Source organism: Typopeltis vanoorti, chromosome 25, assembly GCF_054136105.1.
Source record: "Typopeltis vanoorti isolate ZY-2024b chromosome 25, IOZ_Tvanoo_1.0, whole genome shotgun sequence".
Lineage (NCBI taxonomy): Eukaryota > Metazoa > Arthropoda > Arachnida > Uropygi > Thelyphonidae > Typopeltis > Typopeltis vanoorti.
In genome coordinates this window covers 40,036,017-40,051,975 of record NC_143573.1, presented here as the reverse complement: position 1 = coordinate 40,051,975, position 15,959 = coordinate 40,036,017, and the positions used below count along the sequence as shown (strand labels likewise).

At 35.0% G+C, this 15,959-nt stretch overlaps 1 protein-coding gene across 4 annotated transcripts in view; it reads right to left on the bottom strand.

Annotated features, from left to right (window-relative positions):
* LOC150092679 (mediator of RNA polymerase II transcription subunit 25-like) overlaps positions 1 to 15,959 on the bottom strand; it is a 616,627-nt gene that overhangs the window by 488,390 nt on the left and 112,278 nt on the right. For all 4 annotated transcript variants that reach the window (XM_090414304.1, XM_090414306.1, XM_090414307.1 and 1 more), the window contains exon 6: positions 5,591 to 5,711. In XM_090414304.1, coding sequence (XP_090270430.1) covers positions 5,591 to 5,711 — 121 coding nt within the window. The remainder of the gene's footprint in view (positions 1 to 5,590; positions 5,712 to 15,959) is intronic.

Sequence of the window (15,959 nt, the reverse complement as noted above, 5' to 3'; positions counted from 1 at the left end):
GGAGATAAAATACATCCTTGTCGCACCCCTTTACCTATTGTGAAATACTCAGTTTCTCACTTCTGTTCGGAAGTAGCTTCTTGTTCATAATAAAGATTCCTCAGAAGGATAATGAAATGCTCTGGGACTCCAATTGTTCTTAACACATTCCACAGTTTCACATGATCTACAGAGTCAAAAGCCTTGCTATAGTCAAGGAAACAAAGGTAGACATTCTTGTGATATTCCTGTGATCTTTCTATTATCCATCTCACATTGGCGATTCGATCTCTTGTTCCTCTACCTTTTCGAAATCCTGCCTGTTCATCTGGCATTTCTCTCTTCATGAATGGCTCCAGTCTTTTCTGAATGATCTTAAGTAAGACTTTACTTGCATGAGAAATCAGTGCTATAGTTCTGTAATTTTCACACTCTCTTGCATCGCCTTTCTTCAATAAAGGTATATAAACTGATTTTTTCCATTACCTAGGCCATGTAGTTGTGATCCAAATTTGCTAACATAGAGCTGTTAAAATTTTAACTGCTTCTTCTACCAGGGCTTTGAGCAGCTCAATAGGTATTCCATCTCCTCCTGTTGCTTTTTTACTGGATAGCTGTTGCAGTGCCCACCTCGCTTCACTCTCCAATGGGACTGGCTCCTGTGTATAATCCTGCTCTTCAAATTTCAGAGTCCTTTCTGTAAAGGGCTTCTTCTGTATGTGTGTTTGTGTGTGTACACACACACACACACACACACACACACACACACACACACACACACACACACACACACACACTAGGGGGCTCCAACAACTGATGCCTCCCCCCCCCCCGAGTTCAGTATTGGTAGGCCAGTTCTCCTTGAATTCTGATGACTCGAAAAGGGGATTCCAACCCCCCCCCCCAACAATCTGCTCTTACTGATCTCGAAGCCTATTCGCAAATTTGCTGATGACAACACTTTCTACTCATCAGACACATACAACAAATTTTGCAGCGCTTAACATCATGCATCAATATCATCTACAATAAGTCTTCTAAACATTGCGTTTCACATGATCCTTCAATTATTTGATTTTGATTTGATTTCTTTCTTATGACCCAAAGACATTTAGGGTCATACTGCACCAGGACACAGGTCACAGCAATATATATGATAACTGGTTAGTGGGACAAGCACAAACATATATGTCCTTGGAGGGATTTAAACCTGCAGCCACATGGCTGGAAAGCAGATATTCTAACACCTGGCCAACCAGGCCAGCAGTCACTTTCAATGTTCCAAAACAGTTTTCTCTCTTTTTAGTTCCTTTCCCTTTGCCTTTGATGATGCTCAAATCAACAGTCAAGATCAGATCTCTCTTCTCAGACCGATTCTTATTCCTAGCCTTTCCTGGCATTATCATATAATTTCTATAGCATCCTCAGCTTACAAAAACTTGGCATCTTTTTTTCTGTCAGGATATCAATTTTCATCTGTCAAGTTGCTTACTTTGTAAAAATTTGAAATCTCCCCAATCTTGGAATCGAAAATTGGGGTGGAGCACCTAAGATCTCTCTAAAAATTCTTTATGCTGTTTAAAAGTGACTCTCAAAAACTTTCTTCAGCCACTGTCTTATAGATGATCAGTTTCTGCAATGTAAATTCTGCATGTATTTATATAGGCATTGTTCAGCAAAACTAGCTATTATTCTTCCATAGTGCAACATGAGCAAAAGCTGCCCAATATTCTTTTGCAGTTGAACTACTGAACTTACTATTCCAAGTAAACTTTCATTCAATCTGCCTCAGTTATATGGATCAGCCTTCACCAAAAAGTATTCCACAAGTAGTATAACTTCCAGCTCTTGAAGAAGAATGTATCAACAGATTACTTTGTTCTTGACCTCAGTCCACACATAGCATTTATTTGCTATAGGCCTTTTGGACTCTCAAGAACGGCAGTGATATTAAAAAATAAATTAACAAATAAAATTTTATTGCATTTTCTTGAAAAAAATTTAATGTCATAACATAATGATAATGCAAACTGATTTAATTATTTTTAAATGTTTGAATCCAAAAGGGAAAAATTACTTGATTATTTTTTATATGGATTCCACTTAAGGGATTGCTTAAGGGTCAAAGTCAAATAACTGGAAGGAGACTTCAGCATCACTTTTTAAGGAATGCAGAGAACCAACTAGGTCATCTGACCAAACATCCAATTTGGTTTGCTAAATTCCAGGATACTGGAATTTAGCAAACCAAATTGTACTCTGTATTGCTTTAAACCACAAATACATATGAGCATCCCCTCCCCACCAGAAGGAGGATGAATAAACCCAGCATTGAAAGAACTGAAGACAGGAACCATCAATATATATAAGTAATATTAATGGAAAGGAAAACAATCTTGAAGAACTGGAAAAGTACCACGTGGGCATAATTGATATTACTCAGATAAAACAGCTGAGATCTTACTTCTTGTTTACTAAGTATAGGATGCTATATTCAGAAAACAATGTTCAAGGAAAGGGGGGAGTAATGACAGCATTAAACACCAAACGCAGATAAATGTCATGATTGGAAGGCAGTTTCAATTAATTACGTGGACAAACTTCAAAATGGGGAAATGGACAATTAAACTTATTTGTGCCTAGTCCCACAGAAGGTTCTCCTAAAGAAGCAGGAGAGAAATTCTGAGACATTACAGCAGGCAGCTGACAAAGAAAACAAGGGGGGGGGGGGGTTCCTTACTGGAGATCTAAACAGCAGAGTAGGAAATGAATCCCATCGGGCATATAGGAACGTTTTGGGAAACTTTGCAGAAAAGGGAAAAGCCAATAATAATGGTAATCAGTATCTGCTGGATTTCTGTCAGGATAGGGGCCAGTCATTACTAAGACAATGTAAAGATGTGCACAAGTTCATATGGAGGGAACATGCAAGAAATTAGAAAAGCTTCACTGACTATGTCATTGCTGATAGTGATATCGTCATGCTAGTTCAGGATGCAAAAGTGTACAGAGGATCTGAAATTGGAAGTCACATCACTTAGAAGTAGGATAAAAATGAATATCATATTCAAGAGAACAGTATGTAAGAAAGTTCTAAAAATAATTAAAATCGAGCAGTTTTTATTGATGAAGTCTAGACTCAAATATACAGACATTAGTGAAAAAAAAATGAAGCAGTTTGAAAACAAGAATAAATGTTGAAGTCTCAGTGGCAAACCGTGAAGAAAATATTGATTGATTTTCAGCTAAGGATGTATGTGATGAAGTTGTCTGAAAGGATAGAAAAGAAACGAAGAACACCACAGAGGACACATGTTAAAGAAGCAGTAATGGATAAGAAGAAAGCATACTGAAAGGTCCTAGCAAATAATATGGCAGACACCCTAAATGAATACAGACAAAAATGTAGGAGCTACGCTATGTATAAAAATAACTAAACAAAAGTCATGGGAAGACTTTGGGAAGAATATAGAAGATAAATATTGGGAAGTTGGCAAAATGTTCTGGATGCTATTAAAGAAAAGCTTAAAGAAATGGAGAAATGAGTACTGTAAAATTAATCAAAGATGATAAAGGATATGTGAAAACTGAAGATAAGAATATCCTAGATGTCTGAAGTAATTATTTTGAAAGACTGCTGAATGAAACAAACAGTCACAGAACAGTAGTAGAAAATTTTCAAGAGGAATACAAACGGGAGCACATCAAATATCTTCTAGAAAAGACATCAAGTTTTTGATGGCTTTTCTAGAAGATACTTGATAAGAGATGCTCAAATATGGAGCTATAGAAGTTTTGCCATAGTTAGTGTAATTCAGAAAGTCAAATTCCAAATGATTGACGTAGCACTCTCATAGTTCCCATCTATAAAAAAATGGAATAAAGCTGAATGTGAGAACTACAGTGGAATTTCTCCACTAAGTGTTCCAGGTAAGATTTATGCAAGCATACTTGAACTGAGAAAAATTGTGAAAGAGAAACTGAGAGAAGAACAAGCTGAGTTCAAGCTAAACATGGGTTGTCAAGATCAGACTTTCACTTTACGACAAATAGTTTAGAAATCATGAGAATATGACAAGGATCTGTACTGAAATTTTGAGGATCTGGAAAAGGCAAAGCTCTTCAAAACACAGCAATGAATTACATGGGATAAATGGAACATTATACTGCGCAACATATAATACATATTTAAGTTGTAATCGGCAACTAGAATTGAAGGAAATACAGCAAGATAGCTTGAAGTGAAATTGAAATATGAAAAAAGAGGCATTATGACTGATATTAGAAATGGGGAAAAAAGTCTCCAGGCTTCCCTAACTAAATTGCATAAGAGCTATACAAATTTGGCATGAGTCAATAATAAAAAGATCAACTATGAAAGGCAGGAACATAGAAAACTTTAGCTGCATTATCAATGGAGAATCGATAGAACAAATAAAATATTTCAGCTATTTAGGCACAGTTTTCAGTCAAAAAATTAAAAAAATTCACATTTGACATTCGTAGATGCCATATGGTCACTCCCGTACCTCACCAGCCTTTGAGAGTGAAGTCTCCAGCTAGGATAAGTGGTAGGATGCAGATTTCCTTTCCACACAGAGGTTGTAGGACAATCATAAACATTTGAGCCCATGGTAGGATTCGAACCCAAAGCCTCTTTGGGTTTGGCTGGAGAGTAGACATGATAACCACTCAGCCAACCAAAAATGATAAATTAAATTAGGAAATAAACAACAGAATAAGCAAAGCTGGTATTGTGGAGAGCCAGCTGAATAAATTTATATGGAATACAAGAGCAATTATACAAACTACCAAACTAGCAGTATTCAAGACAGTGTTCAAACCAGTTTTAAGTTATGGGTCTAAGAGTTTGGTTCAAAAAATATAGCACTTAATCAAAGACTAGACACCACAGATAATGAGACATCTGAGAAAAATTAGAAGACTAAACAGATGGTAGAATAATATTAGAAATGAGGATATTAGAAAGGAATTTGACATTGTTAGCATTCAAGAATGTGTGGGCAGGGCTAAGATATAAGGTGTATGGCTACTTAAACAGAATAGGAGAGGAAAAGTTAGCAAAACAGGTGTCATGTCAAGATGACAGGAAAGAGACCAGAGGAAGATCAAGGTATAGGTGCATTGATTCAGTCCGAAGTGCCATAGAAGAAAGAAATGTTAGATACAACAATATTGGAATGCCAAAATGTAACAGGCTTATCTGGAGGAAAATTGTTCATGGGAGATTATGTAAACTATTCATGTAGTCCTCTCATAGCAGCCTGAACAACACCCCCCCCATCCCCTGAGGGTACATATTAGAGAATTGTTTATGATGATATGTATTCCACTCATAAAAGGTTTTAAGGGCTTCAATAAGCAGGGTGGTAGTGGTCACCTGCAGTGATGAGATTCATCTACCACCTAAAAAAAAAAAAAATCGCATTTGAATGCACAGCATCCAAGGCTGGCAATGAATACCAAATGGAGATATATCTGATTAAATAATTCTAAAGAAGAATTAAATAAATGCATGGTTAACTGAAATATTTTAAAGTGCATAATATAGAATATATATATATATATATACACATATATGGATAATTACTTCAGCCATTAGGGCAGTCAGCTGTTCAGCCATTAAACCAGAGTAGGCAGGACTCTCCAAAGCCGGTAAAGGATAAGGAGGGGAATTACACAGCAAGATGCAGTGTTTCTGAGTTACGACCCTAAAAAAAAATAACATTCTACATGTGTGCATGCACATATATATATATATATGCAAATAAATAAATAACAAAATCACAGCTATTTCACTGAAATCCAGTTACCTTCTTCACTTAACCAGTTATCTACACTCAAAATCCGAGCACTTTCTGAAAGACAGGAGGGCTTCTACCTTCTGAGTTATAAATTCTCAAGCATTAAAATGAATGAGCTAATTTCATTTAACAACTGACTTGGGCATATGTCTCAAGCAAGTGCACAAAATTAAACAATTTGCATACAATTTAAATAATTACTTCTGAGGCTTTAATTAAAATTGGACAACCAACAAGGTCAAAAGTTCTGACAGTTGGGATACTTTTTAAACTAATAATGATTTTCGTAGCCCAATGACATACTCACAAAAAAATGCAAATTTATTCAAAACACACTTTACTCATGAGCATGAAATATATGTTAAGCACTCTTCACATGCTTTTAACTAATAAAAAAAACATAAAATACCAAGATAGCGATACACAAAATTTAATCTACTTTGTAATTAACTTTTTTTGCCCCTTAAAACATTTCTAGGGCTATTCCAAAATTCCACCCATCAACAACTGTTTGTAAATCATTTCTTAGTTAGGGACAGTTCACAAAGGACACAAGGAAAAAGCCATCACAGTATAGGAAAATCTTGCTTAATGTGATTAATTAATCTGTCAATTAATGCGAGTTAAGCAAAATCGCTTTAAGCGAATACAATAAACAATAGGAATAATTATACTTCATCCATCAGTTAGCGTAAATTTGAAAAAAAAAAAAAGAAGCTATATTAGAGGATAATATTATCAAAGTTAATAAAAATCAATTGCTTAAATTGTTATTTAATGTCCGAACATCTGATTGAGTTACTTTTTTTTATGGGAAAAAAAAAATTAAGTAAAGATATTTGAACAGTGCTTGACTTTTTCAACTTTTCATGCAATTTGCGATAGCTGGCAATCGCTTTATCAAGATTTCAGCAGACTTTGAAGCTTCTTTTCATATCAGGATCAGTATCAAACAAAATTTCCTTAGCATGCTCAATGTGATTGAAAACTATCTCAAGTTCTTTCGCAACTAGTTTCTTAGTCGTAACATTCTCCTCTTATTCGCACTCCTTATCTTCTTCTTCATATGCATGCTGTTCTTCTAGTTGAAGGAGATCATTCTCACTTAACTGTTTTGAATAGGAAATGAGCAAGTTCCTCACATCTATTCTTTTCCAATAGTGCTGATTTCTTCAATAATGTTATCAGCTGAGTTATTAAAACCAATGAAATTTCGCATTACGTAAAAAATTGGCATTAACTAATTAATCACTTGCTTAAAGCAGGAAATAGTATCCTTTCAACTCAATCACGCTAACTGATTATCATGCATATCGAATTCGCATTAAGTGAGATTTTCCTGTCATGCATATGATTTTGGCTTCTCTTGGTTATAAGTTTGACTGTACAAATGGAAGCACATATTTAAGTTTATAAGATGTGGTTTGTGTGATTTAAATTTTTATGTAAAATTTTTAAGATTCGCACCTATATTCTACTTATATACTTCAAAGGTCTAAAAAATATACAATGATGTAAGATAGGTAAGTTCATTTTTTGTTTGCACATCATAACTTTAGCATTACATATGACATATACTTCAAAAGTAAGATTTTGGATTCATCATTTTTCACTATACTTTTTTTTAAATTTATTAATAAAAGGTATTAAACAAAATTTCCTCCCTTTTAAAGCTTTCTAATTTTATATCACATGAAGGAAATAATATACATGGCATATATTGAAATAAGCTTGTTTAATATCAGAAAGTGCTTATGAATCTGAGGTTAGTTAATTTGAACCGTAATTAATGGTCAAAATTATGTGTTTCTTAGATATTTTATGAACATCTAATTTAACATTAATGAAAAGTTTTGAGCTTAAATAAATATTAAAAATGTTGGCTGTTAAAAAATTGTTGTGTATGAAAAATTGTAAAATTTTTCGCAGCATTCTATACGTGAGTGAATGAAAGCCAAAAAAATAAGATGAAGTACTTTCAAGAATTTAAATATTTTTTTCGACCAAACAAATAAAATAATACAAATAAATACTGAAACTACATACTGCTAATAATAATAATACTATCAAATTGGTTAGAGATTGCTAGTATTATTCTTAAGCAAATTCACCTGTTATTCTACACTAAATTTCATAATAACGAAACTCATCATCATTTCATCTCATCATTAACACTTATTCAAATGATTCAAATTTAGTTAATCTGATCTTAGCAGGATAAAGTATATTCATATCCAGACTATGGGCACTAGGTCCATCCCTACTGTCCAGAGTCTGTTGTGTGTTAAATGTGTGTATTTACAGGCAGATTTGATTTTTCTGAAGATAAAAACATGTCTTGAAAAATTTTGCTTGAGCTGAAGAATCGTTTTCAAGCAAGTAACAAAATACTCAATCAGCAAAATATTAAAGTGACAGGTAATGACTAACTAAACATATAACAATCACACTTGTAATGCATATAGGGCAATGGTGAAGACAAGGATGATCAAAGGAATTGTGAACCCTTCCGAAACAAATATACTGAGGTCTGGTAAATGGAAGGCATATATAGGAAAATATATATGTTTTCTAAATACAAGGTATTCATGAGTAGGTTTCTGTGGTTAAGAAGTTCAATAGAAATAAATATTCCAGTTTTGTGACCACATGTTTATTAGAGAACTGAGAACTGTTTTCAAAAAACCAAACAAGTACTGAAAATAACTCGACAAGTTTCGTTAGTCGTAAGACTAACATCTTCAGGGGCAAAGAGAACTAACAGTTTAAAGCACGAACTATAAGAAATTATGAAAAACAAGTTCATTTGTTGATATTATGAACAACAAAAAAGTTCGTTAAAAAAACCGAATAACAGAATAATGTGTGTTAGTTGGAGACAATACTATTTGTTGTCGCATTCTGTGGTTCATGCTCACTCTGTACGAGGTCTGAAGTGAGTAAATTTTTAATAAACAATGATCATACTTGATTTTAAATCAAACCTTGGTTTTTGTTGCATTGCTTAGAAATTTTAATCATATTTGCTGCCTCTTTAAATTTTCTTGTGAAACAATTCTTATCAACATAGGACATGTTTGTTCTATCCCAGAGTACACCATGACCAGTAGAAGCTGTGTGATATGCTAAGCCAGATTTATGTTCTCTCTTCTTTTGTACGTCCTTTTGATGTTCGCTCATGCGGATTTCCCCCGATCTCCCTGTCTGGCCCATGTAGCAGATACCACAGGAACAATGAATATTATAAACCCCTGATTTTTTCATTGGGTGATGTGGGGGTTTCAGAGGATGAAGAGATCTTGATATTTTTTCAAGTAGCAGGAAAGTCACTTTTATGTTGTACTTGTAGAGTAATTTGGCTAATTTATCTGTTGCATACTTGATATAAGGAAGGGTGACTGCATTCTTAAAGTCTTAATTATTTAAGTTTTTTGTAGGTGCTGTATTGAGAATTTTCTTAATTATCTTAGTTGTGTAACCATTCAGTTGTAGGATCTGTGTTAAATATTGTATTTCTTCTTTCTGCTTTTCTTCTGTACTGGAGATGTTGTATGCTTTATTCCTTAAGATTTTTAATAGGACTATTTTTTGCTTGGGATGGTGGTGTGAGGTAGCATGAAGAAACTTCCTGTGTTTGTTGGTTTTCTACAGATGGAGAATGATAACCTGTTTTTTCGTTCATTTATTTCAATAAGGATGTCTAGGAAAGGAATTTTTTTTATTTTCTTCTAATTCCAGGGTGAATTTTATGTTTGGATGTAAGTTATTAAGATAGTGTTTAAATGCAGTTAGTTCTAGTGCTGTTCCTGGCCAAATGATGAAGATGTCGTCTACATAGCAGAGCCATATTTTTGGTTTTTATGTGTCAGTTTTGTAAAGCATTATTTTCAAATTTTCCATGTAGAGGTTTGCTAGAGCTGGTGAGAGGGGGTGAACCCATTGCTAGTCCTTCTTTTAAACTGTTAGTTCTCTTTACCCCTGAAGATGTTAGTCTTATGACTAACGAAACTTGTCGGGTTATTTTTAGTATTTGTTTGGTTTTTTAAAAACGTTCTCAGTTCTCTAATAAACATGTGGTCACAAAACCAGAATATTTCTATTGAACTTCTTAACCACAGAAACCTATGCATGAATGCCTTGTATTTACCTATATTTTCCTATATATGCGAAACTTGTCGGGTTATTCTGTTTAGTTTTTTAAAAACAGTTCTTTAATAAACATGTGGTCACAAAACCAGAATGTTTCTATTGAAATGCAAGGCATGGTAAGTTTATTTTTGTTGACTTCTTGGAGAAGTTCAAGAAATATAGAGATAAAACTGTTTTGGAAACAATGAAGGTATTTAGATATTTACTAAAAGTGTGTGTGTGTGTGTGTGTGTGTGTGTGTGTGTGTGTGTGTGTGTGTGTGTGTGTGTGTGTGTGTGTGTGTGTGTGTGTGTGTGAGAGAGAGAGAGAGAGAGAGAGAGAGTGATATACTCTATTAGAGTATATCAGTGGAGTTCAACCTATTTTACTACGCGAACTACTTTTCTATAAAAAGTTATTTGGCGATCGACTCTCTCCACTCTCTTATATAGATCACGTTCCCCCAACCTATATCTGATTATGCACAAATAAACAACTAAAAAAAATAAACAACTAAAACTTTATTTGTGTATTTAAAAATTTATTTATTACCTTTAATTATTTTAATACAACAAAAAAAAAAAAAAATATATTGGAATAAAATATTTATTTCTCTATTTTGGAAAACCAAAGTTAGAAAAAACAACAGATTGATTACAAACTCACAAATTACAAGAAATGCTGGTTGATTAAAAAAAAAAAAAAAGTTAATGTGAAATTTGGCACTGTTTGAACTTCACAATATTTTCATAGTCAAGTTGATATGAAGAAGTGGCCAATCACAGACAATCATCCACATGATCATTTGTAATTTGGTTTATTAATTGATTTTTTATGACGGTCATATTTGAAAAAGTGGATTCTGACAAGTATGTCGATCCAAAACACGACAGAATTTTTCATGCAATATCAATTAATATTGGGAATTTTTCATGTGCATACTTCCAAATGACTTCATTGTTTATTGATTTTAAATGTAAACTATTCTGAATGTTTATTATCTCAAGTTCTACTTCAGGCTTGGTTTATATCAAACAGCCCACTAATTTTATTTGAAATTTCTGTGATGTTCAAGTTTTCTTCAAATGAATTATTGATAAAAGATACAATCATTTCAGTTTTATTAAAATCTTTAAATCTTTAATTTATTTCTTCCTCAACTAATTCTATTTCACGAATAAATTCTTTCAAATCATAGCAAAGCATTTCTTGATTTTGTTCAAAAAATTTTAATAAATAATAAATATGGGAGATGTCTAAATTCACGGTCATTTATATTTTTCTTTAATAAAAGTATTGTTGGAAAGTTTTTATTGAACTTAACATGTCAATTAAATTTTTATCTCTACCTTATAACTCTAAATTTAAATTGCTTAATTTTCTACAGAAATCCACTAAAAATTATAAGTGTAACAACCATCTTTTACACTCAATTGTGGATAAATATCTCCTTTTTCATCAAGAAAATTTTTTTTTCATTAATTAATACAAGAAATCTTTCTAAAAATTGACTTCTGCTGAGCCAGCGAACATTACTGTACAACAGAAGTTTCCCTATCATCATTTGCCTGTAATTTAAACAACCACCATTGCAGGGCTTTTCCGCGAACAGAATTTACAATTTTCAATGTAATATCCAAAACATCTTTTGTGTTTAATCTTTTACTACACAGTACTTGTTGGTGAATAATACAGTGGTATGTTAAAAAATCTGGATATTTGTCATCGTTTGTACATAATGAAATGAAGCCTGAATTATTACCTATCATTGCAGGAGCACCATCAGTAGTAATTGACACAAGTTTAAAAAGCGGAAGTTTGTGTTGTTTCACAAATTCATCAAATGCCGAAAAAATGTCTTCTCCCCTAGTCCTTCCCAATAATGGTATAATTTTCAAAAGTTCTTCTTTACTTGAATAATCTTGAAATATCATGCAAATAATACCATTAACTGAGCAATATCAGTGAAGTCGTTTGATTCATCAAATTGTAATGAAAATGCAACACACTAGTGAATGTCTGACATTAACCTGGCCTGAAAGTTTTCTTCAGCAATTGGAACTCTTCCTTTCAGCAATTTGTAACCTTGTCTGCAGCCTAGGAGTAGAAGTCGTTTGATTCATTAAATTGTAATGAAAACAGAACACACTGGTAGATTTCTAACATTAACCTGGCCTGGAAACTTTTCTCTGGCAATTTGAAATCTTGTCTGTGGCCTAGAAGTAGGCTCTTTCTAGCGATGTCTCGAACCGAGAAGCTCCTTTCTGGAAGCAGGAAACTCCTCTCTCAAGCAACATGGATCCGGGCAGTCTCTCTGATGGCGACTCTGGATCTGGCAGTCTCCTCTCTGACAGCAATTCTGGAACCGGGACCCCTTCTGCTTGCTTCAGTCCCTTTTTATTAGGCCTCCTCTGAGACCTTGCATGAAGTTTGGCAACCCCAAAGAATCGGTATGAGTCTTTCATCTTAAGTTTCAAGTTCGGCATGCCTTTTGTTCTCCTCTGCTTTCTTTTGATTGTAGGTTGCCGGCCATTGGAAAGTTGTTTGACTCTTTCTGACTGACTTCGGAGATGTTTACACTTTGAGCCTGCAAGCCTTTCTCATACATACAAGTTTCAATAACAATCTTTCCAATGCTGCCATGTACAGCTTCAGCGACAAAAACATTGACTTTGTTTTTAACACTCTAACATATTCTTATTAAAGCAGTATATACAGTTAGCTTCAAAAGAGTTATTTACAAAAACATCTAATACAAACTATAACGAGACAAATAAAGTTTACTTTTTTACAATATTCACATGGGACTTAACCTAAGTAAAAAATCGATGTAATATGCTTCAGAATATTTAATATTTAAGCTACAATGGAGTTTTTACACTATGATTATAATCATATTCACTCGGCTCGCTATTTGACTTCCACTGATCCAAATTAATTCATTTACCCGGACTTATAAGAAAATTACTGATTTGAAAATTTTAACGAAAAATAAATAAACAATAGCAATACACTTAAAGTGAATTAAAAATAATACATGATAAATAAAATATTATGTTTTCAGTTTTAATTAAATTTGTAAGTAAGGAGGAATACACAAGAGATTGACCAAAAATCACTCTGTGATCGATGGGTTGAATACCCCTGGAGTATTATTATTATTATTGTTGTTCCGGGAAACTCCAAGGAGTCGACAGACTCATCGAGGGAGGCCCTAACATCATGCCAAGAACAACTATTCAACATTCACACAGTATCTATCATACCTTGCCTTGAACTCATTCATGGTCGTAGCACCCACAACGGACTCTGGAAGCTTATTCCACTCATTCACCACTCTCCAAGTAAAAAACCTAGCTCTAACACCCTTGTCAACCACGCTCTTGCCCAGCTTCCATGCATGGCCCCTAGTCCTCCCACCACCAGTCATATTTTCAAAAATATCTTCTGGATCAATCTTATAAAAACCCTTCAGTAATTTGAATGTCTCAATCATATCACCCCCTCCTTCGCCTATCATCCAATTTCTGCAACCCACAAATCCTCAACCTATTCTCATAAGGTTCATTCCACAGACCTGCTATCATCTTGGTCACTCGTCTCTGGACCCTCTCCACTTCCTCCCCATCACAAAGAAATCCTGGTGCCCATAACTGGGCACAGAAGTCCAGATGGGGTCTTATCAAGGCTCGATACAGAGGAACAACAACTTGTTTGTCTCTGCATGTTAAAGTGTTTTTCAGAAGCCAAGTGATTTGGTGAGCTGTTTTAGTCACTTTTGCAATGTGCCCCCTCAACTTCAACTCCCTATCCACCAACACTCCCAAATCCCTGGCCTCATCAATTTCCTGGAGTACGGTTCCAACAATGCGATATACTGCTGCTATTCTTTTCACCCCAAAGTGCATAACCTTACACTTTGCCACATTAAATTCACATCCATTTTTCCTAGCCCAGTCCTCCAAACTATCCAAATCATCCTGTAAAATTTTGACATCCTGTGCACTCACAATTACTCTACCCAACTTTGCATCATCAGCAAACAAGTGAACAATTCCTCTCAAATCCTTTCCAATATCATTGATGAACAAATTGAAAAGCAGTGGTCCAAGAACAGAGCCCTGCGGCACTCCACTAGTCACAAGACGTCTTTTAGACTCCACTCCTGAATAAACCACTCTCTGGTATCTCTCCTTCAACCACCCTCCTATCCATCTCACCAACCCTAAATCTATACCCATCTGCTCCAGTTTACTGATTAGGGTTCCATGTGGTATCCTATCAAAGGCCTTGGCAAGGTCCAGTAGTATCACTGTAAACCCATTAACCCTATCCAGTTCAGCCGTCACTGTGTTATAAAACGTGAGCAAGTTACTGAGGCATAATCTACCCTTCACAAAACCATGTTGTCCCCCATACAATATCCCATTTTCATCTATCCAATCCTGAATTCTTTTCTTGACTAATTTCTCTAAGACCTTGACAATGATTCCTGATATGCTAATAGGTCGGTAATTTACAACAGCAGTCTTCGAACCACCTTTATGCAGTGGAACTATTTTACCCTCTTTCCACCCACTCGGGACTAACCCAGACCCGAGACTCAAGTTAAACAAAATGGTCAAGGGTACTGACAATTCTTTAGCTGCTTCTCGTACAACACGAGCTGGTATACCATCCAATCCCACAGATGTATTGACATTGATGTTATGCAATAGACTACTCACCTCCACTTCATTCATCACAATTCCCGTATAATCTACTGGTTTATTCGTTTCTGCAATGTCACCACCTGGATGATATATTCTTGCAAAGTGCTCACTCAGTAACTCAACTATCTCAACTGATTCAGTTACCTCCCTACCATCGGCATTCTTTAAAATCATTCTGCCATATACATTTTTCCTTTTACTTGCTACATATCTAAAAAACTGTTTAGGATTCTCTTTAGCCTGCATGGCCAATGTTCTTTCGTAATCCTTTTTTGCTTTTCTTACCACACCCTTCTGGCCTGCGCTTTATACTTCATGTGCCTGCCAGTCACCTTTCTCCTTAAATTCCCTCCATAGTTGTTTCTTTTTTTTGCAGCTCAAGCTTAATGGTGTTATTCATCCATTTAACCCCTACTTGATTTATTATTCGGACTCTAGGTATACAGTCAACCATTGTTTCATGCAAGCACTTCTAACTACCTCCAATGCACTATCAACTTCTAGTCCTTGCAGTTGTACTTGCCATGGCACTGAACCAATCAAACTCCTAAGCTTGTCATACTTTCCAGCCCGATAATTCCACATGTACCCTGTCTTAAATGAAAATTCTACACCTTTAGCCACATCCCAAGTCAAGACCCTATGATCACTCTCACCAATTGGTGGCAATATTGTCATATTTGTTACAGCCAAATCCTCAGATGTAATTACTAGGTCAAGCACTCTCTGACCCCTAGTATTTTCCATTACATGCTGTCGCAGATAGTTATCCCTTAATAACCGCATAAAATCCAATACCTTCCTCCCGTGTGTCCTCTCACTCCAATCAATGCGACCATAGTTGAAATCTCCCATAATAATCACCCTCCTTCCACTCATTTCTTCTATTTGCTTGTGCATACTGTCACCACCATCTTTTCCATCACCTGGTCTATAGCAGCACCCAATTGTATATTTAGTTCTGCTAACCACAATCTCACACCAAATGGCCTCAAATGTGCTCTTTTCTCTATCCTGCAATTCAACTTCTATTCTCCTTGGCTGTAGCTCATCAGCTATCATCAACAATACTCCTCCCCCCATTTTATTCTCTCTGTCATTCCTGAACACACTATACCCATCACATTCAATCCCACTGGCTATATCATCTACAGTCAGCCATGTCTCACTAATACCAATAACCTGTGGTCTGGAAGTGCCAACCATGGCCAAAAACTCTTCCTTCTTGTTCCTAATACTCCTAGTATTAGTGTACATGAATTTAAGACCCCCATTAGCCTCAACCCTACCTTGATGCCTTATATTAACTATCCCA